At 46.0% G+C, this 24,046-nt stretch overlaps 1 protein-coding gene across 1 annotated transcript in view; it reads left to right on the top strand.

Annotated features, from left to right (window-relative positions):
* ttll8 (tubulin tyrosine ligase like 8) overlaps positions 1–18,981 on the top strand; it is a 55,287-nt gene extending 36,306 nt beyond the window's left edge. The window contains exons 9-12 of the mRNA XM_033039343.1: positions 2,668–2,854; positions 6,824–6,972; positions 10,865–11,105; positions 18,417–18,981. Of these exons, the coding sequence (XP_032895234.1) occupies positions 2,668–2,854; positions 6,824–6,972; positions 10,865–11,105; positions 18,417–18,981 (1,142 nt within the window). The remainder of the gene's footprint in view (positions 1–2,667; positions 2,855–6,823; positions 6,973–10,864; positions 11,106–18,416) is intronic.
* The last annotated feature ends 5,065 nt before the right edge of the window (positions 18,982–24,046 follow it).

Here is a 24,046-nt window from a genome sequence, read left to right as displayed (position 1 = left end):
CACCTAAAAAAAAAGTGGGTCGCTTAGTTTTGGTAAAATCTCACTCAAGTTCTACGATCAGAATTAACAGCGTGCCACCTTTGCAGGTTTTCTGACAATATTATTGCCAATGTGCACAGGTATTGATAAGGACCAATTTGTTTGAAAGTTTTATATTAAACTATTGATGTAGTCACCAGGAAAGCTACTTAGTGTTAGTGACATTGGACCAATTTATCTATTAATCTCTTGCGCTCCCTGAAACGCCCACTCCATACAAAATCCCACACCCTTGTTCACAGTCACCCTCTTGACCTTTCATTCCCTCTGCTCTGTATATTATTCACAGAATGAGGATGACCCGGATGACATCTAGATTTACACAATTACTAACGGCCGTCTGTACTGAAAAACTTACTAGGAAGCTTCACAGGACAGTTAAGAGCCAACTATGTTGGTGGATCTGTAGGAGTATGCAGACAGACCAGCTGTGGATTTCTGATTCACTTTCTCTGAAGGATGTTGGCGAATCAGACAGTTTTTTAGAATCAGAGATAGAGGATAGGGTCTAAAGCAGAATCACGATCCAAATCACTATCCTTTTCCTCCAGAGATGCTGCCTGACCTGCTGACATCCAGCACTTGTGTCGATCTTTGGTATAAACCAGTGGCTGCAGTTTTTTATTTTTACATTTTTAACAGTTTTTATTTAATCATTAATGGAACTGGCATTTTTTCTAGATTTATATGTTTTAATTCAATTTCCTCCATCGGAAAGATGAGATTCAACCTCATGACACTTGGTCAATATTCCAAGGTTCTGAATACCAGTACAGGGACTAGACTAAGTGGGACCCATTGGGTCTCAGTCACACGGGAGGCCTGGTCTCCCAACGCAACCCATTCCCCAACGCAATATTCCACCACTCACCCATTGTCCCTATCTGCGCAGGCGCGGCTCATTTCCCCTCATCCCCCAGCACTCCCTCCCCTTCCTCGTCATGTGTAGGAGGGGAGGAGGGGAGGGGGGTGGGAAGTGGGGTGTGTGGCAGGGGGGTGTGTGGGGTGGGAGGGGAGGAGGGATGTGTGTGGACGGGGAGGGAGAGGGTGGTGTAGTGTTTGGGGAAGATGGGGTGCGTGGGTGGATGGGGGTGTGCGGGGGGTGGCTGTGTGGTGGGGGGTGGGGAGAGGTGTGTATGTGGGCGGGATGGGTGTGGGAGGGGGGGAGGAGGGATGTGGGGGGGGGTGGATGTGGGGGAGGGTGTGTGTGTGGGAGGGGGGTGTGTGGGGGTGTGTGTGTGGGCAGGGTGTGTGTGAGGGGTACGTGAGCAGGGGGGAGGGGTGTGTGGGGGCAGGGGGGATAGGTTGTGGGGGTTTGTGGGGGAGAGGGGTGTGTGGGTGGGGGGGGTGGGGAGTGAGCTCGGAGAAAAGACGGGGGAAGTGAGGGGGGCATCATGGGAGAGGGGGTAGGAGTTAGCAAGGGGGACCAGAGGGGTAGTGGCTGGAATTGGCGATGGGGACTCACAGCGGGCGCTGGTCGCTGGTCATTCTCCTCTGCCGAGATCAGAGTCTGTGCTTTCCGTTTGGCGACATCGGTGTCATCTTCGACTCCGGGCTGGGCTGGGCCGGGCTGGGCTGGGCTGGACTGGGTCTCCGACTCTAGGCTGGGCTGGGTCTCCCACGCTGGGCTGGGCTGGGTCGGGTCTCCGACGCTGGGCTGCTTCTTGGGGCTGGGCTGCTGTTTGGGGCTGGGCTGCTGTTTGGGGCTGGGCTGCTGTTTGGGGCTGGGCTGCTGTTTGGGGCTGGGCTGCTGTTGGGCTGAGTTGCTGCTTGGGGCTGGGCTGCTGTTTGGGGCTGGGCTGTTGTTTGGGGCTGGGCTGTTGTTTGGGGCTGGGCTGCTGTTTGGGGCTGGGCTGCTGTTTGGGGCTGGGCTGCTGTTTGGGGCTGGGCTGTTGTTTGGGGCTGGGCTGCTGTTTGGGCTGGGCTGCTGCTTGGGGCGGGGCTGCTTCGGGTCCCTCTGAAAGTCCGCTGGAAACTTCCGCCGGCCATCCTCAGCTCTACTAAAGACACGATGGCGCAGGAAGGGGCGGACCGTCCCAGGGAGTGACAGGGGAAGAGACTATTCCGCGCGGCGCTGGAAGGCAGAAGAGATCGATCTGCGCATGCAGGGTTTTTAAGATTTTTAAACCTCGCTAACTTTTACGACATTCAAACAATCGGAATGAAACTGTGCTATCGCAGCACAGGAGAACGGTGCGTGATCATGCAAAAAATCGTAGCGCAACGCAAACCATTTTTGCGCAAATAGAATGACCGCCAAACCGAACGATAACAAGAGTTATGGATAGATAGATAGGTAGGTAGATAGATAGATAGATAGATAGATAGATAGATAGATAGATAGATAGATAGATAGATAGATAGATAGATAGATAGATAGATAGATAGATAGATAGATAGATAGATAGATGTAACCACTGTATTCCATATCTCTTCCTTTTAGATGATTTACTAGCAAGGGCACCTACAACTACTTCCTTGGATTTTTTATCTCTTACATCCCACAATCTTCCTTCAGTCCTGTCTGCATAGCAGGCTTCACAGATGGCATTTCCTACACCATATTGAAAATAAAGAGTTGTATCACATTCAAGGTAATACAATATTTTCCTCCTTTCTTTTTTCCAGGCTCGGGAAGACATTGCAAGAGGGTTTGCCGTCTGTCCACTGAGCTGATAGAAATGGCCATCGATGTGTGTGAAGATTTTGTGCAAAACCAGAAACTCAATGGAAATGATGATAAAGAAGAGAACCCAGTGACCCCAAGTGAAGAACTGTGGGAAGATCTAATTGAACAACACCACTGCCTTATTCAGTAAGTATGGGAATGAGTTGCTTTAAAGCTTGGAGAATGGGGTCCACATCCCAAGATGGTGGTGGGGTGTTGAGAGTTGAGTGACCCTAGGATGGAGAAACAGGTTAGTTTAAATTTGGTGGGGAGTTGGAGTATTCCTGCTTCTCCTGTCCCACAGTCAGCGCTGAAAAAAACCCTTTCCTCTTGCATGCATATAGAACATAGAACATTATAGCTCAGGAACGGGCCCTTCAGCCCACAATGTTTATGCCGAACATAATGCCAAATTAAACTGATCACGTGCCTATACATGATCCATCACCCTCTACGGGACGACAGATGGCGCAATGGGCTAAGTGTTCGGCTGGCGACCGGTAGGTAGCCGGTTCGAATCCCGCTTGGAGTGCATACTGTCATTGTGTCCTTGGGCAAGACACTTCACCCACCTTTGCCTGTGTGTGAATGTGTGTGAATGTGTGTGAGTGATTGGTGGTGGTCGGAGGGGCCGTAGGCGCAGAATGGCAGCCACGCTTCCGTCAGTCTGCCCCAGGGCAGCTGTGGCTACAGAGGTAGCTTACCACCACCGAGTGTGACTGAGGAGTGAATGAATAATGCGATGTAAAGCGCCTTGAGTATTAGAAAGGCGCTATATAAATCCCATCCATTATTATTATTCCTTGCACTTCCGTCCCTACGGAAAAGCCTGAACCGCCACAATCGTATCTGCCTCCACCACCACCCCTGGCAGTGCGTTGCAGGCCCCCACTACTCTGTGTAAAAATAACTTGCACCATACATCTCCATTAAACATTCCTCCTCTTGCCTTATAGCTATGCCCTCTGGTGTTTCCACCCTGGGAAAAAGATTCTGACTGTCTACCCTATCTATGCACTTCATAATTTTATATACTTCTATCGTGTTCCCCTTCAACCTCTGATGTTCAAGAGAAAATCCAAGTCTATTCAACCTCTCCCTGTAGCTGAAACCATCTAATCCAAGCGGCATTCTGGTAAACTTCCTCTGCACCCTCTCCAAAGTAGTAAGCCTCCTCTGCAGCCTCTCCAAAGTCTGTAGTATTAAGCTTGCAAACCCTTCAGAAACCGCACTGGCCAGCACTAGGACTAGAGCAGAGCTAAGAAGTGTTGACACTATGTCTCAGTTTAGTTTATTTTGGAGATACAGCGCGGAAACAGGTCCTTCGGCCCGCCGGGTCCACGCCGACCAGTGATCCCCGCATATTAACACATTCCTACACACACTCAGGACAATTTTTACATTTATCAAGCCAATTAACCTACATACTTGTACATCTTTGGAGTGTGGGAGGAAACCGAAGTTCTCGGAGAAAACCCACGCAGGTCACGGTTAAATCTTTTAAATAGTGGAAATAGTTGGTAATTCAAATTAGCAATGAGGGTACTTTATTTGATACAAGATGTTTCCATTGTCCTTCCTATTTTGACTTTCTCTCTTTGTGTGGGGAGCGAGAGGGAGGCACACACACACACTGTCTAAGCCACATTGGAACTTCCAACACTAAACCGCTTTGCAAAAACACAGAGTGCACGGCCACATGATGCAATCCTTACCACGCTATAGCAATACAATAGCAGTGATTGATCACTACTTCCATAACATGCGTTACATTCCTCCATTCATGAAAAAAAACGGACATGAAGGAAACATCCATCCAAAACAACTGTCCAATCTCTTTGATCTCATCTTTGGCACGAAATCTTACAAATACACAGTCCTTCTTGCAGGAACTGGTTGTGTTTCTCCAGGGCCTGTTGCTGAACTCTGGTGTTGTTACTCTGCATCCTCTGATCATTCTTTGTCTGCTTCTCTCACTGATGTGAAACTGCCCACTCCCCTGATGTGGGAGACCCTTTTCAGTCACGGTCTCCTATGACCTGCGTTGAGGTCCTGTGTTACGATTCCACCTCCATCTACCATCTCTGGTGTCCATCGGATGTAGGTTTCATTCTCAATGTGTCTCTAAACCTCAATGGCATCTAGACTTTGGCACCTCTGCAGCCATGTGCTTGTCTTCTTTGGCACCCTTCTGTTGTCTCCCTGCACACTTTTTGCACCTCTGGTTCCAACAGACTCATTAACGGGTGTAGTTATCTAGTTCAGCCAGTCCTGTTGATGTGGGATATTGTGCAAAGTTTGAATATTCCAAGTGGGTCAGACTGGTATCAGCAGTTCCTTGAGAATAGAACATAAAGAGTACAGCACTGGAAGAGGCCCCTTAGCAAATAATATTTGTGCCGAACATGTTGCCAAGATAAACTAATCTCATGATCAATATCTCTCCATTCCCTGCATATCCATGTGACCACCTTAAAGCCTCTTAAACATTACTCTCATATCTGTCTCCACAACCTATATGTTCTAGGCACCCACCACCCTCTGTTTAAAAAGATTTGTTCCACACATCTCCTTTAAAATCTGCACTTCACATTGATCTCTTTTTTTCCACCACACTATGTAAAGTGGGGTCATGCTATCTGACGATCAAATTTGTTTGGTGTGAATTGTAACGTGCACCTTAGCGATGCCTCATCTGGTAAATTGCCTTTTCTGCTTGTGAATGCTCATTAATGAATGGGTGTTTTCCAAGAAATTTGTCTCACAGAAATTTTACGAATAAACAATGTTCACCAGATATATTTTCCCAGTTCTGTAAAACAGATCTGACCCAATTTTTAACCAGAGACTGTCTGAGCCTTGACGAAAGTGTTTCCATTCCACGATGGGTTACATTTTAGAAATCTGTGCATCTTGCAATTCTGCACAGGGTCCCCGATCTCTTTGTTCATCTCTTGCCATCAGATGGTGTCTCCAATTCTGTGCAGGAAACCATTCATTGCCATTTGTGAGGAGTCAAGAACTTGTTTCAGAATGGTGTTCCTTCACAGCTTGAGAAGATTCACCCATTCATCTCTGGGGTGGGTGGGAAGGGATGAATGGACCAGGAAGTCCTAAAGAAAGTGGACCCTGTGGAAAGTAGGAAGTGGGAGAAAGCAGATGTGACCAGTGGTGGGATCATGTGGAGCTGGCAGAAATGGTGCAGGATTATGTGTTGGATGCGGAGACTGGAAATGGTCTATCAGGGAACCATTGCCTGAGGTCACCAATTGCAGGACCTGATTTGCCCTGTTTTTTTTTAGCTTCCAGCTTTTACCTCCCACAGTCCCTACTATAATCAGTCTGAAGAAGGGTCCCAATCCGAAATGTCACCTATCCATTTTCTCCAGAGATGCTCCCTGACCTGTTGAGTATTTATGTCTCTCTTTGATACAGTTCCTTTTTATTCCAAAGTATGGGGATGAGCTTTTGGAGACTCTACCCCCATCTAGTAGTTTAATTCGATAGAAACAATGGCTCAAGGTTGGGGTGCCGAGTTCAGAGCACCTGGATTATGACCCTATTGATTTTCTAATCTTCTAATGAATGTCTGAAATGGGCACAAAGCTTTCTTTGCCTGATAGTGGTGAAGAATATTAATACACACAGCGCAGTTTAACATTGCAAGTGTGAATCACATTCACCTGCTGACCATTTTCAGATACAGGTATGTGCATTTTGGAAACGTTTTGATCATTGACACACAAGCTATTCTTCCTCCTGAAATTCTAAACTACCAAAATTATTTCTCTGACTTGCAGAACAATGTATGCCAATTTATTTCCTTTCAAAACAAGGCCTTGTAAAAACAGGACCATCTGATTGAATCTGATCACACCTCCAATATCTGTCCACTGTGAGAACAAAAACGAGTTCTATATGTTGTGGTTTACCGTACTTTCTCCTTGAACTAGGGCACTGACATCTTTTCAAAATAGGTCAAGTATCTGAAGTGGGAGCCTAATTCTGTTTAGTATCTCTGCTGGATTATGAACAAATACTGTATAGAGTGAATGAGGTGTCAATTTTTTTTAGTTGTTCTAAATGTTTACTCCTTGTGTGTTTCTGTTTCTTCAGCCATCAAGCAACAATGCCCGGTTCTCACCATTACTTAGTCCGTTGCCAGAATCTTCTCAACAGCCTTAAGTCTGTTTATCCTCAGTTGGAAGTAGAGGGCATCAGAAATATCTGGATCATTAAGCCGGCAGCAAAGTCGCGGGGTAGAGGTAATATGAAGCAAGACTTGTTTGGTCTCATTCATTCTTCAGCCTGTGCCTGGGGGTAAATTGGAGGATATCTTGTCAGCAAGGGTGGTGGTGCAATTTCAGGAAGAACCGCATGCAAAGCTTGGGCCCTGTTGGCCCAGAGTTTGGAGGATATGGGCTGAATCATCATGACTAACAGCGAGCAATTCAGAAGAAATCCACAGGCTTTCAGCTACTTATGGCTTAATTCAATTTGGGTTTGTGCATGTGCTGAAGAGTTCTAATGGTGATGTATCTGATTGACTGGAACATTGCTGGCCTCGTCGTTGAGTCCATGGGTGGAGTAATGGCATCCTCAGGAAAAGCTCTGTGCCTTTGCATCCAAAGCACGTTCCATTCAGCCCTTGTGTTTACACCAGGGAGGGCTGCTTTACATTCGAGTGGAGTTACTGATGCTGCAGAATAAGACAAGCGCAGCTTGAATTGTTTTGCTTTGCATAGCCAGAAGCATTGAATAAAGCCATTAGAAATAGTTAAGAACAGTTGTAATAGCCTTGGGCAGCCTGCCAAGTGTCAGGGCTGTCGGGGATATTCCAGGATGAGGCCTCAGGAAGGCAGCAGAAGGTGAGGAGGTGGGATCTACCTGTTCAGCCTCTGCAGGCAGTGGGGCAGCATTGGTGGCTAGTCAGGATAGGGCAGTATGGTCCCATTGATTTTCTAATGAACGTCTGAAATGGACACAAACCTTTCTTTGCCTGACAGTGGAGAAAAATATTAATACACGCAGTGTAGTTTAAAACTACAAGTGTGAAATCACATTCATCTGCTGACCATTTTCTTATCTGTGCATTTTGGAAGAGTCCCGATCATTGGCACACAAGTTACTCATCCTTCTGAAATTCTAAACTGCCAAAATAATTTCTCTGACTTGCAGAACAATGTGTATCAATTTGTTTTCCTTTAAAGCAAAGTCTTGTCTTAATGTGCGTAAATGGGTCAATCTGATGGAATCTTGTCAAACCTCCAATATCTGTCTACCATGAAAATTTATGTGTTGTGGTTTTCTGCACTTTCTCTTTGAACTAGGGCACTGACATCTTTTCAAAATGGGTCAAGTTTCTGCAGTTGAAGCCTAATTCTCAGTTTAGTTTAGTCTAGTATAGAAATACATGGTGGAGTCTGTGCAGACCAATGATTCCTGCACGCTAACACACACTAGGGATGGTATACAATTTTTCCGAAGCCTATTAACGTACAAACATGTAACTCTTTGGAGTGTGGGAGGAAACCAAACTCCATACAGACAGTACCCGTAGCCAGGATCGAACTGGGGTTTCTGGTGCAGTAAGGCAGCAACTCTACCGCTGCGACACCATGTCACTAAATTCTGTTTAGTATTTCTGCCAGGATCCATCCCAATGAAACTGTTGTCATTCGGTGCTGATGCCTCACGTAACCAGGAAATGCAGCATTTCAGTGAGTGTGTATGCAGGAATCTGGGAAGGGTAGTCAGTGACCTGTTGAAAGGCAGCTGCCAACACTTCCACAAAATGTTATGCCTTTTATTGCATCATGGACTTTCCATTAAAATTCCTGCTGGGTTTGCAGTGGTGCAAAGAGTCCTGAATGCAATCAAACCATATCTACTGTATTCGCTGTTCCAGGTGTCAACTTCTCTACATCGGCGAGAGCAAGCGCAGGCTCAGCGATCGTTTCGCTGAACACCTCCACTCAGTTGGTCTTAACTTATCTGATCTCCCTCTTGCTCAACACTTCAACTCCCCCTCCCATTCCCAATCTGACCTTTCTGTCCTGTGTCTGCTTCATTGTGAGAGTGGTGCCCAGTGCAAATTGGAGGAACAGCACCTCATATTTCGCTTGGGTAGTTTATACCCCAGCGGTATGAACGTTAACTTCTCTAACTTCAAATAGTCCTTGCTTTCCCTCTCTATCCCGCTCCCCCTTCCCAGTTCTCCCACCAGACTTACTGTCTCCGACTACATCCTATCTCTGTCCCACCCACTCCCCTGACATCAGTCCGAAGAAGGGTCTCAACATGAAACGTCACCCATTCCTTCTCTCCAGAGGTGCCTGTCCCGCTGAGTTGCTCCAGCATTTTGTGTCTAACTTGTACTCAATTTCTTTACTGATGAGGGCGAGTATGCCAAGCATTTTCTTCACCACCCTGTCTACTTTGTGTCACCACTTCCATGGAACTATATACTTGCACACTGAGGTCTCTCTGTTCTAGAACACTCCTCAGGACTGTGTAACTTCTGCCCTTGCATTTATCTGTATGAAACTCAATCTGCCATTCCTCAGCCAGTTGATCAAGATCAGGTGATAATCTCAAATAACCTTCTTCATCGTCCACTATACCACCAATTTTAATGTCACCTGCAACTTCCTAATCATGCCACCAAATCATTAATATAAAATTATGAATAACAGTGGACCCAGCACTGATCAATGTGACACACCAGTTTCCACATTCCCCCTTTCCACATTCTTTCAGTAGCTGGGACCAGAAAATCTTGTCTGTATTTAAGGTAGAATTATTCACAAGCAATCTGCAATAACAAAGATAGATACAATTGCTGGAGTAACTCAGCAGGACAGGCAGCATGTCTGGATAGGAGGAAGGGTTGATGTATCGGGTTGAGTTGCTTCTTCAGACTGCAACTGCAGATGCAGGTTTACACCAATGCTGGAGTACCTCAGCGGGTCGGGCAGCATCTCTGGGGACTAAAGAAGGGTCCCGATCCGAAACATCACCCACCCTATTTCTCCAGAGGTGTTGCCTGAGCAGTTGAGTTGCACCAGCACCTTGTATCTATCTTTGTTATTCACAAGCAGATTGACCATCCAGCTGTCATTCCACCTCCACAAACTCTGTGAGTTGGCAGTCAGGGGTAGAATTGCTTTCTATTCTGGGCATTTTGCATATTTATTTTCTCCATGACCCCAACCCACTAATCTTTTAGTGTTAGAATTTGACCAATGCTTCCTGTTATTATAAATGATAAGAATATAACGAACTTAGGGCAGCCACGGAGGTGCATCAGTAGAGTTACTGCCTTACAGCGCTTGCAGCGCCAGAGGCCCGGGTTCGATCCCGACTACGGGTGCTGTGTCTACGGAGTTTTATGTTCTCCCCGTGACCATGTGGGTTTTCTCCGAGATCTATTGTTTCCTCCCACACTCCAAAGATGTACAGGTACGTAGGTTAATTGGCTTGGTGTATGTGTAAATTGTCCATTGTGTGAGTGTGTGTGTAGGGTAGTGTCAATGTGCGGGGATCGCTGGTCGGTGCGGACCCAGTGTGCCTGTATCACAAAACTAAACTAAACTAAACTAAACTAAACTAAACTAAACTATTCAGGATAGAATTGCAGTACAGAGCAATGATAATGACTGTATTGGCTTGTACAGGGTGGTTGACATGCTGGTGGGACACTGTCACTGATCAAATAGTGTCATCTCATACACACTGATATCCAATTCAGACAGGGCAAGAATCATTAAAACCATGTCAGATGACAGAATGTATTAAAAACAGATCTTTTAACAATTGCTTCACAACTCGCCCTATTGTAAATTTGGAAGTATTTGGAAATTTCAAACCATGACTCTCTAGTGTATATCATTCCCAGAAATCTCTTGAGTCATAAGGAAAATTAAATGTAATCATAGGGTCATGCAGCATGGAACCATGCCCTTCGGCCCCACTTGCCGACTTAACCAAAATGCTGACCAAGATGCCCACCTACACTGGTCCCACCTCCCTTGTTTGACCCATATCCCTCTAAACCTCTCGCATCCATGTCCAGTGATCACAAAAACCTTCACAAGCTCGAGAGTTTTGCTAACCTTGAAAATGGCATCTAATATTTTGTTCACTTTCATGTTATAGGTATAAAGTGCGTCGACAGCCTGGATGATCTCCTGGAACTCAAGGAGATTGACCCCTCCTTTGTAACCCCCAAGTGGGTGGTACAGAAGTACATTGAGAAGCCCCGTTTGATTTACGACACCAAATTCGACATCAGACTCTGGTTCCTTGTTACGAGCTGGAATCCACTAACAGTATGGTTCTACAAAGACTGCTACTTAAGATTTTCCACACAGCCCTTCACACTGGAGAATCTTGACAGGTAACATAAAGCAAAACACATTGCTTGCGATGTATGTAAAGTTATTTATGGTTATGCTGATTTAGTAATCATGTTACTGGATGAATAACTCAAAAGGCTGGACAAATAGGGAATGCAAGTTCCAAATCCCATCATGGCAGCAGATTAAATAGTAACGACAGCTACAAAACTATCAGATTTGTTTATTGATTTAATAAAGATTTTCTGGGGATGGAATTTATAGTTGCAGCCAAATGGGACTCCAGACCCATACTAACATGACAGATTCTCATCTTCCCTTTAAGGTGTTACAGTTTTTTTTGATACAAATACATCTATAGATGCTCCTGAACACATTATCAGTGATGTAACCTGGGGTCATTGGGTGTTTCGGGTCTTTCAACATCAGACACCCTCACCCAGGCGACCCAGCCGTGGTTGATCAGACCATGACGTGTTCAGGTGGCATTCGCTCCTCCCCATGGGCCTTCTCTCCTGATCCAGAGCCATCTCGAGGCCTTCTCCACTGCCTCTGTGGTGTTCTTGATGGCCCTTCTCCTTGCCACTCCGTTGATGCCCAGTGCACTCAAGGCTTTGTAGAGCGATTGCCCTGCAAAACCTCTGCAGCCAACCTTGATGGGCATACACCTTGCCTTCCAGCCCTGCTTACGGCAGTCTATGACCAGCTCTTCATACTTGGTCTTCTTCCTCTCGTGGGCCTCCTCCAGACGGTCCTTCCACGGCACTGTCAGTTCCAACAAGATGATGTTTTTGGTCACCTCTGAGACCAGGACGATATCTGGCCTCAGGGTGGCCGTGGCAATGTGCTGTGGGAACTTCAACTGTTTCATGAGGTCTACGGAAGGCTGCCAGTCCTGTGCAGTCGCCAGGATTCCTGACGGATTCCTGGCTGCTGTGGTTCTTGGCAGCTGCACTCCGGCCTGCACGAAGGTGATCATCTGGGTGGTGGGGCGTTCTCGTCTGCAGCTGCTGATTCCCATGCCATTGAACAATTTGGAATGCATGAGAGAAAACACTGAATAAAACCAAATGGACAATTCAGTGTGTGCTTTTGGCATTGAACTAGAGTAACTCCATCAATGCAAATCATTTGTTTTATTCAGTTTTGCGATGCAGCATGAAAACAGGCCCTTCAGCCCATGCCGACCATTGATTACCCACTCACACTAGTTTAATGTTATCCCATTTTTGCATCCACTCCCTACACACTAGGGGAAATTTACAGTTAACCTACAAACCCGTTTGTCTTTGGGATGTGGGAGGAAACCGGATCACCCAGAGGAAACCCAGATGGTTACAGAGAGAACGTGCAAACTCCACACAGGCAGCACTCGAGTTCAGGATCAAACCCGGAGGTCTCTGGTGCTGTGGGGCAGCAGCTCTACCTGTTGCGCGAAGTAACATTTGGGACAATGAAGCAAACTTAGGAGATCCACCACACATCTGGCCAAGCGGAGTAATCATGCTTATAGAAGTATATCCGATGGCCATACTTCTAGATATCTCCAGGACCAGTCTCACAGGCTCAGGCATATCCTGCTCAGTTTAAACTGGAGAAGTCACAGCCACTTAGTGCCCCATTAATCTCCTCCCAATTATTAGTGCATATTAGAAGTATTTGTCCAACCCATCAATAAAGTGACACTCACTGATACATGTTTGAAGCTTGGATTATGTTCTGTCAGAGTCATTTAGGCCCAGCGATTATTAGTGTTGATCTAAACGTGGACATGAGCGCAGAATTCTAGAGGTGAAATTATTGCTCTTGACGTTACGATAAAGTGTGGACTGATGATCCCCAGTAAAACTGAAACTGGAGGGGTTCAGGAGGTGTGATGGTGGAGTTTTGAGCTCCATGACAGCTGGAGTCATGCTCCTGGTACAGAAGAAGACGTTGTTGTCATTAGAGGCCAATTACCTGAGTGCCAGGACATTCGCAAGGGCATACTCTTCTCCCGGCTAGCAATCAGGACAACTTGCTTCACATAGGTTATTTGGGTTTGAAAGTGGATGGTGATGCCATTGTGAGGCCTATGGATCCATAATGAAGGGGGACCACATTGAAACATACAGAATGGTGAAAGGCTTGGATAGACTGGATGTGGAGAGGATGTTTCCACTAATGGGAAGCGTCTAGGACTAGAGGTCGTAGCCTCAGAATTAAAGGCCATTCTTTTAGGAAGGAGATGAGGAGGAATTTCTTTAATCAGAGGGTGGTGAATCTGTGGAATTCTTTGCCACAGAAGGATATGGAGGCCAAGAGAGTGGATATTTTTAAGGCAGAGATAGATAGATTCTTGATTAGTATGGGTGTCAGAGGTTATGGGGAGAAAGCAATAGAATGGGGTTATGAGGGAGAGATAGATCAGCCATGATCAAATGACGGAGTAGAATTGTTGGGCCAAATGGCCGAATTCTACTATCACTTATGACCTTATGACATTATAATTTTGTGTACCTCAGTCAGGTCTTCCTTTGGTTTTGACATTGGATGGCATGAAAACCATGTGAAGATGCAGACATGGGAGGGTGGGACTTTACTGAATCTCCCAGCACAGAACAAGGGGCTCTTTGGTTCACTAAATCCTTGCAAATGTATAAGCACCCACTTAGCAGCACTTGGCCCATTGCCTTCCATGCCTTGGCAATTCCGGTGCTCGCTTAGATACTTGTGGGAAGACAGTAACCAGATGGAAGACGAAGCTAGGATAGTCAGTCAAGGAAGATAGTGGATGAAGCAACAAGCAAACTGCTGGAATAACTGTGAGGGTTCTGCAATATCTGTGGAGACAAAGGGATGTAAAGTCTTGACCTGAAATATTTATCTGATGACTGCCTCCACAGATGCTGCCTCACCCTCTGAGTTCCAGCAACAGTTTGCGCTTTGCTGCATTATCCAGCATCTGTAGTCTCTTTTGTCTTCAGATATTGGACGAGGGTAATTTTCCGAGGTTGTATGATATTTACAGTTTGATGATGTGGGCTTGGGAATACCTGGTGATGTTGAGACACGCATGTTGTTGGTTAGAGAGAGGGCATCCGGAAACAATTAATTGATGTAGAAGGCAAGGAGATGCTGTGAAAAGAGGTGAGAATATTTGGTCTGTCATACTCTGTAGCCTGTAGTAACACAAAGCAATATGGAGACATTGGTCCATGTGTAAGATTAATTAGAGTTGATGTGGGCCCCAGACATGGAGGCATTGCCAGGGATTCCCAGGACATACCTTTAGAAAGGCGATGAGGAGGAATTTCTTCAGCCAACGGGCGGTGAATCTGTAGACGGCCTGTGGAGGCCAAATCTTTGGGTATTTTTAAAGTGAAGATGAACAGGTTCTTGATTGGGTATGGGTGTCAAAGGTTGTGGGGAGAAGGCAGGAGAATAAGTTTGAGAGGGGAAAAATAGATCAACCGTGATTGAATGGCGGAGTAGACTCGATGGGCTGAAGGGCCCAATTCGGCTCCTATGACATATGCACTTGTGAACTTATGATTTGGGCTGAGAATGAGGCTGTCTGCTTGCACATGTTATTTTAAAGTTTCAGTGACATAAGATGAAGGTAGGATTCAGAATGGATGCGCAAAGCACTGCAGGAGCAGTAGAGAGGGAACAGGACAAAAAAACCCCAAACATGATTGCAGCTGTATCTGAGATAGAGACTCTGACAAAGATTTGGGAAGTAATTACAGCTGCAATAAACAGTGATTTAGGGACTGCATCCCTACAAAAACCTTCCGAGTGTTTCCCAATCAGAAACCTTGGGTGAACTTTGAGATCCGCACTCTCCTGAAGTCCAGACACAGGGCATTCACCTCCAATGATACAGTGGCCTACATGAAGACCAGATACGACCTTGGTAAGGCCATCAAAAAGGCCAAAAGGGACTTCTGCTCCAAACTGGAGGATGAGACAGATGTTCGGCAGCTGTGGCAGGGCCTGAATGCAATCACCTCCTACACGGCGAAACGAGGAGGCAGCTCGAATGTCGGTGTAACATCACTCCCTGACTAGCTCAATGCGTTTTACGCACGCTTTGACAGGGAGAATACTGATGTGCCTTCCCGATCCCCCATTCGCTGCGATGGCATTTCAGTCTCAGTCACAGAGGCCGATGTCAGGAAATCCTTCAGAGGGGTGAACCCCCGAAAAGCACCTGGTCCTGATGGTATACCCGGTCGTGTTCTAAAAACCTGTGCGGACCAACTGGCGGGAGTTTTAGGGACATTTTCAACCTCTCACTTCTGAGGTCTGAGGTCCCCACCTGCTTTAAAAGGGCATCAATTATACCGGTGCCCAAGAAGAGTAAGGTGACATGTCTCAATGACTATCGACCAGTGGCACTACCGCCGGTGGTGATGAAGTGCTTTGAGAGGTTGATCATGGAGCAAATCAACTCCTACCTCGACAAAAACCTGGACCCACTGCAGTTCGCATACCACCACAACAGATCAACAGTGGATGCGATCTCGCTGGCCCTCCACTCCGCACTGGACCACTTGGACAACAAAAACTCATATGTCAGGCTGTTATTCATTGATTACAGCTCAGCATTTAACACAATCATCCCCTCCAAACTGGTTACCAAACTCGCAGAACTGGGTATCTGCGCATCCCTCTGCAACTGGATCCTCGACTTCCTCATCCACAGTCTGTTCGTATTGGTGGAAATGTGTCAGCCTCGATAACAATCAGCACAGGAGCACCTCAAGGCTGCGTGCTCAGCCCCCTGCTGTACTCACTCTATACCCATGACTGCGTAGCGAACCACAGTGCGAACTCCATCATCAAGTTCACTGACGACACCACTATTGTGGGGCGTATCACTGATGGGGATGAGTCAGAATATAGAAGAGAGATCGAGCAACTGTCCATATGGTGCCAGCGCAATAACCTGGCCCTCAACACCAGCAAAACCAAGGAACTGATTGTGGACTTTGGAAGGAGTAGGAGTGGGACCCACAGCCCCATTTATATCATGGTTGAAAGGGTCAAGAACTTCAAATTCCTGGGCGTGCACATCTCTGAAGATCTTTCCTGGTCCGAGAACACTAACGCAATTATCAAAAAAGCTCATCAGCGCCTCTACTTCCTGAGAAGATTACGGAGAGTCGGATTGTCAAGGAAGACTCTCTCTAACTTCTACAGGTGCACAGTCGAGAGCATACTGACCGGTTGCATCGTAGCTTGGTTCGGCAATTTGAGCGCCCTGGAGAGGAAAAGACTACAAAAAGTAGTAAACACTGCCCAGTCCATCATCGGCTCTGACCTTCCTTCCATCGAGGGGATTTATCGCAGTCGCTGCCTCAAAAAGGCTGGCAGTATCATCAAAGACCCACACCATCCTGGCCACACACTCATCTCCCTGCTACCTTCAGGTAGAAGGTACAGGAGCCTGAAGACTGCAACAACCAGGTTCAGGAATAGCTACTTCCCCACAGCCATCAGGCTATTAAACCTGGCTCGGACAAAACTCTGATTATTAATAACCACTTTCTGTTATTTGCACTTTACCAGTTTATTTATTCGTGTGTGTATATATTTATATCATGGTATATGGACACATTTATCTGTTTTGTAGTAAATGCCTTCTATTTTCGGTGTGCTTAAGCAAAGCAAGAATTTAATTGTCCTATACAGGGACACATGACAATAAACTCACTTGAACTTGAACTTGAACTTGATATTGTAGAAGATTAGAAGAGTAGAAGATTCAAAGTGGGCATGGCTGCAATGGGACAATGATAACATCAAGGTTGAACTAAGAGTATGCATATCAATCAATCAACCTTTATTGTCATCTTGCAAAGCAACAGTTGTACAGTGCAAAATGAGAAGACGTTTCCCAGGGAATACCGGAGCATCGCACATGAAACTTAAAAACATTTCACACATAATAACAGTAAAAACAATCCAGTCCCTGATGAAACAGTATAAATAGTTAAAAGCAGGTAAAACAGCAACATTAAAATACAGTAAAACCAGTCATTAAAATTAAAATATCCAGGGCAGCTGATTTGAGTGGGCAGTGCCAGAGTTATTAAAATGTCAGTGCAAAGCCGCAGAATCAGGTGACTGTGAGTACAGAGTGACTGTTTAGCAGCCTCACAGCCTGTGGCAGGAAGCTGTTTAGCAGTCTTGTAGTCTGGGTTTCGATGCTCCGGTATCTCCAGGTGTGTGTGGAGGGGGTGCAGTTTGTCCTTAGCTATTCTCAGAGCTTTTTTCAGACAGCGGCTCTGGAACAGTTCTATACTGGAATATATACTGCTTGGATTAGCCAGGACAGCATAAAGCTACTATTCAGTTTACTGTGTGATATATGGATGGTTAAAACCAATATTAATTAGTCATAGAAAGATACAGCATGGAAATAGGCCATTTGGCCCAACTAATCTGCATCTACTATCATTAACACATTTAGAGTAACCCTACATTAATCCTAGTTTTTATGCTCTCACATTCTCATCAACTACCTCCAGATTCTGCCACTCACACTGTTTTAGTTTAGCTTAGTTTAGAGATACAGCGCGGAAACAGGTCCTTCGGCCCTCCTAGTCTGCACTGACCAATGATCTTTGCATATTAACACACACTAGGGACAATTTACACTTACTCCAAGCCATTTAACCTACAAACCTGTAAGCCTTTGGAATGTGGGAGGAAACCAAAGATCTCGGAGAAAACCCACGCGGGTCACGGGGAGAACGTACAAACTCCGTACAGACAGCACCCATAGCAGGAACGAACCCGGGTCTCTGGCGCTGCAAACGATGTAAGGCAGCAACTCTATCGCTGCGCCACTGTGCCGTGTGTGGAGGCAATTTAAAGAGGCTAATTAACCTACCAATCTGCACATATTTGGGATGTAGGAAGAAACCCGTGTATCCAGAGATGGCCACAGGGAGAGCATGCAAACTCCATACAGACTGCACACGAGATCAGTAATGAACTTGGTTGAGTCTCTGGCATTGTGAGGCAGCTGGTTTGCTGGCTTCTCCATTGTGCTGTCATCAAAGAAGCAATCTGTCATTGTGAGTTCTCATGTGTGTAAGCTGCTGATTTAGCAAATATATTCTGCAGGTTGACAAGTCTTTGGAGATAACTCTGTGCTGGAGAATGACCACAACTGACAGAATGTCCTGTTGGCCCCGATGTCAAGAGGGAACATGTCATGGATTCTCCTGCTGCTTGCATGCAATTAATGCTTTGCCATTACTTTTAACGTATATTGGGAACCAATGTTTTAAGGTTAAATGAAAATGTTTATGGTAAGCATTTCAACATTACTATGTTGGTGTTTATTTTTTCTATAGTTCTATCCATCTTTGCAACAATGCCATTCAGCAGAAATTAAAACCAGCCATTGAGCGGAACCCATTAATACCGAAAGAGAGCATGTGGTCAAGTGACGAATTCCAAGACTATTTGAAAATTAAAGGTGATGACAACATTTGGAAGGAACTTATCTACCCTTCTATGAAAAAAGCCATAATTTGTAGTTTGATAACAGTTCAGTCTAATGTAGAAGAACGCAAGAGCAATTTTGGACTATATGGCGCTGATTTCTTGCTAGGAGAAGACTTTAAACCATGGTTAATTGAGATCAACTTAAGTCCAAGTATGGCATGTTCCACTTCTGTTACTTCTCTGCTCTGTGCAAATGTACAGGAAGATACCATTAAAGTGGTCATCGACAGAAGATATAACAGCAAGTGCAACACTGGTCAGTTTGAATGTCTATCGAAGCAGGTGAGTGTATCCAAGCTCCATCATGCTGTTTCTTCCAAACAAGTATTATTGAGAGTGAGAGCAATGTTTCCTGATGACGGCAGATGTATGAGCTCAATCATATGCATTGAAATGGAGAACACAGTATAGTTAATATAGATTTGTAGATACAGGGTACATGTTAATGAGTATCATTACCTTATACTTTTGCAATACAGAATCCAATAATGATTCATATGATTGTGCGTGAATAGTGATATGATGATGAAATGATGGGATTAATCATCTAAGAACCCATGTTTGACATCTACTCGTGTTAGATTCTTTTAAATTCTCATTTATATACAGTATTTGCAGTAAATGAGTACATTGGAAAACTTGCCCTTTGATTATTCTTTCATACTAATCTGTAAAATGAAAAATGGCATATGCTGGAAAGCTACAACAGTGGCGAAAAACAGCATGATAGTTCAAACTCAAATTAGTGATAGAAAGAGCAGGTAGTCAACCCAATTAAAAAAATTAATGAAAGAAGAAAAGAATGCTAGACAAAGATTTCCTGTAATAGCGACGGAAGTAGCAGGTAGGGTTAATATTATGGCAATGGGGCATTAAAACTGGAAGCAGGTACAAGCTTCTGAATGGTCACCTGAATCCAACTTGAACAGAGCTAATATCAGAAGGAAAGTTGAGCTAAACACTTCTACAATGGAAAGGTGCTGAATAGAACCTGGCTGAAGGAAATTGACAGAAAATTTGAGTTATTGTTGTGATTGTGCAACTTTGTTAAAACATTTCCAAATTCTCTGGCAGGATCAGCAAGTCAGTGTCAATGTTCTTTCCCAAGCCACAACCCCAATGTTAATTAGAGTTGTGATTACATGCAGATGACACTTAGTAGTTTTCACTGCTGACACCAGCTGCTTGAGATAGCGAGTCGAAGAAATTACCAAGTGGACTAAGGAAACATTTCAAGGTAGTCTCGAAGTCTCCTTGAAGAAGTGTACTATCTTAACAGTCTTGTGGGAATCATGAGAATCTTTGGTCCAGACTGCTAAAATGGAAAGAAATATTCAGGAAGGATATTCAATAGACTAGTCTATTGAAAGGGGGCACCAGGAAGGCCACTTTTAGCTGCACAAGGAACTTACCACTTCCTAACTACCATCTACCTGCCCTATTGAACATCTCCTGACCTACCAGTAACAGCTTGCAAGTCTGCCATTAGCCACCTCAAAAATCACCAAACTGGAGTGGAAGCAAGCCATCCTCACTCCCAGCGATTGTTTGTGAAGAAGATGAAGACTTTAAAAGATGCAAAATTCTACAACACTTCCCTGTGCTGTCCAATGCAAATATAATACCACAGGACATTTGGGGATTTGATGTAAGGAGCATGTAGTCTGTGAATTTATCTTCTGCATCTTCTGCACATTGGACGGGCAGATATGTGCAGGAACAACCAATGTTTAGTTTAGTTTAGAGATACAGCACGGAACCGGGCCCTTCGACCCATCAATTCCACTTCGACAAGCGATCCCTGCACACTAACAATACGCTGCACACACTAGGGACATTTTACAATTATACCAAGCTAATTAACATAGAAACATAGAAAATAGGTGCAGGAGTAGGCCATTCGGCCCTTCGAGCCTGCACCGCCATTCAATATGATCATGGCTGATCATCCAACTCAGTATCCCGTACCTGCCTTCTCTCCATACCCCCTGATCCCTTTAGCCACAAGGGCCACATCTAACTCCCTCTTAAATATAGCCAATGAACTGGCCTCAACTACCTTCTGTGACAGTGAGTTACAGAGACTCACCACTCTGCGTGAAAAATGTTTTTCTCATCTCGGTCCTAAAGGATTTCCCCATTATCCTTAAACTGTGACCCCTTGTCCTGGACTTCCCCAACATCGGGAACAATCTTCCTGCATCTAGCCTATCCAACCCCCTAAGAAATTTGTAAGTTTCTATAAGATCCCTCCTCAATCTTCTAAATTCTAGCGAGTACAAGCCGAGTCTATCCAGTCTTTCTTCATATGAAAGTCCTGACATCCCAGGAATCAGTCTGGTGAACCTTCTCTGAACTCCCACTAAGGCAAGAATGTCTTTCCTCAGATTTGGAGACCAAAATTGTACACAATACTCCAGGTGTGGTCTCACTCCAGGTGTACAACTGCAGTAGAACCTCCCTGCTCCTAAACCTAACCTAAAACCTTAACCTAAAACCTGTATGTTCAGGAGTGCGGGAGGAAACCAGAGCACCCAGAGAACACCCACGCAGTCATAGTGAGAACATACAAATTCCATACTGACAGCACCTGTAGTCAGATCGAACCTGGGTCTCTGGCGCTGCAGGGCAGCAACTCTACCGCTGTGCCACCATTCTGCCCACAATGTTGGGTGATTTTGAACCATGAGGAGCGATGCCATTCAAGTAGCTGCAGGTCTTCATGGTGCCAGTGGGTCTGCCTTGTCATTATTTAGAGGCAGGTCCCAGACCACTGAGTCCAGCACTAGAAACATACTTCAGTCAATTTTTATATTTTGTGGCATAATCCCTTGACTATGTCACCCAACCCAGTCTGACTCTGGCCCCAGCCATCAATTCTCCAATTCCAAATCATAAGATCAACCTTTCAACTTTCACCCCTATGATCATTAACTCTCTAATCCCCTAATCAACAAGATAGCCTTCACCATCTCTATGGATTCCTTAGACTACCTTCCCCTGTCATTCAACTGATCATTAGATTCAACCTTTCATTCTGTACTCCACTAAAATCTAACTGGACAACTCTTCAAGTCTCCCATTGTGACACCAAAGTTGACCGGAATCCCCAGTAGTTAGACATTCCTCTTCCTCCTCCCCACCATCCCTCACATCCCAGATTGAATTGAATTGAATACCTTTATTGTCATTCAGACCTTACGGTCTGAACGAAATTTCGTGCCTGCAGTCATACATACAATCATACAATAATAACAACAATAAACACAAATTAACACCACCACAGTGAGTCCTCCAAGCACCTCACTGTGGTGGAGGCAAAAATCTTAGGGCTGCAGTCTCTTCCCTCCTCTTCTCCCTCTGCGCTGAGGCGATACCCCACCGGGCGATGGTAAATCAGTCCCGAGGCTCACCGAACCCCGCAACGGGCCGGCTCAAACACCGCGGCCTGGGGGTGGTCGAAGCTGCCACCCTCCAGTCCAGCGGACGCAGCCACTGGCCCGCGGCTCAACCCAGGACTCAGGTCACCGCCGCCAGAACGCCGTCCCAGCCACCGGAGCACCGTTCCAGCCCCGAGCCGGATCGCCCTCACTCCGACGGGAGTGCCGTTCCTCCCTCGGGCTGGGCCACTCCGACGGGAGTGCCGTTCCACCCTCGGGCTGGGCCACTCCGACGGGAGTGCCGTTCCACCCTCGGGCTGGGCCACTCCGACGGGAGTGCCGTTCCTCCCTCGGGCTGGGCCTCTCCGACGGGAGTGCCACAGCCCCTTACGGGAGAGTCTCGGCCCCTCGCCAGGCCGTCCTCATGGGAGCGCAGTTCCAGCCCCGAGCTGGGCCGCCCTCACGGGAGCGAGCCCAGGGCAAGTCCTGACTGGCTGCCTCCGGAGTCCCGAGGTCGCCAGCTCCGCCATTAGGCCTCAGCGCAGACGGAGGCAGAGAGGGGGGATACGACGAAAAAGTCGTATTCCCCCCAAGGGAGAGACAGCAAACCCCGTTTCAACCCCCCACACACCCCCCACATAAACACAACCTAAAAACCAAAAACACAACTAGACAAAACGAAAAAAAACAACACAAAAAAGTAAAAACAAACGGACTGCAGGCAAGCCGCAGCCGTTCCCAGCGCCGCCACCGTCAAACCTCCCCAGACCGTTTGATCCTCCCCCTTCCTTCCTCGTTGTCATAACACTAACATCCTTCCCTTTTGCAAGCACAACCCTAACCACCCCCACCCCCCCCCCTCTAATCTTTGTCCAATTACTAGGCTAACTTTCTCCATCACTTTCCCTGCCGATTCTTGACTGATCATTACCACCCCCTGCCTCCTCTGCTGGATTGGTATACCCCAACTCCCTCATCCCCTCCCTACTCCTGACTGCCACTATCTTGACCACCTGGCTGACTCTTACCATCTTCACCAGCCCTCCCCAGCATCGGCATGTCATTCACTTGGCTGACCTTCATCTACAATTGGGTAGTCAATTGTATCATGCAAAATGACCTAAGGTGATCCACAATATCTGGACTTGTCTTCTCATTCTCCCAACCAATCGTTGCCACCCCTCTCCTTTGTGACATGAACTTAGCACCCGGAGAAAACTAAACTCCTGATTATGGGTGCTTGACTGTACGGAGTTTGTACATTCTCCCCATGACCTGTGTGGGTTTTCTCTGAGATCTTTGGTTTCCTCCCACACTTCCTCCAAAGACATGCAGGTTTGCAGGCTAATTGGCTTGGTATAATTGTAAATTGTCCAATTGTCCGGTGGGCCGATGGGCCTGTTTCCGCACTGTATCTATAAACGGAACTAAACTAAACTAAACTAAACTAAACCCCACACGGTCATGGGGAGGAGGTACAAACTTTGTACACAAAGCACCGGTAGTCAGGATCGAACCCGGGTCTCTGGCGCTGTAAAGCTGCAACTCTACCTCTGCGCCACCATGCGACCCCGATAGATTTGGTTTAGATCAGCTCGGTTTCGAGAACCCAGTGAATATTCTTGGGCAGCAGCCTCTTTCTAAAATTAGTGAACTACAAATAATTTGAAAGTGAGTACAAGACTCACAGCCAGCAAGTATTTGTAGGTGCTTTTAAAAACAGATGCAGTGTGCTGCATACTTTACTGAATATCCATTCCTGGAAAAATAATTATGGACCAGCAGCTACTTTCTCCCTTAAAATCAGGAGTGATGCAAGCAAATTGCCAAATGCCATTTTATACTTTTGTACTAGCAGGAAGGACATTAGCTATACTAAGCAGAGGTTGTGCAAACGTCAATTAGTCTTAGAGTGATACCGTGTGGAAACAGGCCCGTAGGCCCAACTTGCCCGCACCGGTCAACAATGTCCCAGCTACACTAGTTCCACTTGCCTGCGCTTGGTCCATATCCCTCCAAACCTGTCCTATCCATGTACCTGTCTAACTGTTTCTTAAATGGTGGGACAGTTCCAGCCTCAATTACCTCCTCTGACA

This window comes from Amblyraja radiata, chromosome 21 (assembly GCF_010909765.2).
Source record: "Amblyraja radiata isolate CabotCenter1 chromosome 21, sAmbRad1.1.pri, whole genome shotgun sequence".
In the NCBI taxonomy this organism is placed as follows: domain Eukaryota; kingdom Metazoa; phylum Chordata; class Chondrichthyes; order Rajiformes; family Rajidae; genus Amblyraja; species Amblyraja radiata.
Note: the sequence above shows the minus strand (reverse complement) of the source record. Positions and strands in the feature narration are given on the sequence as shown.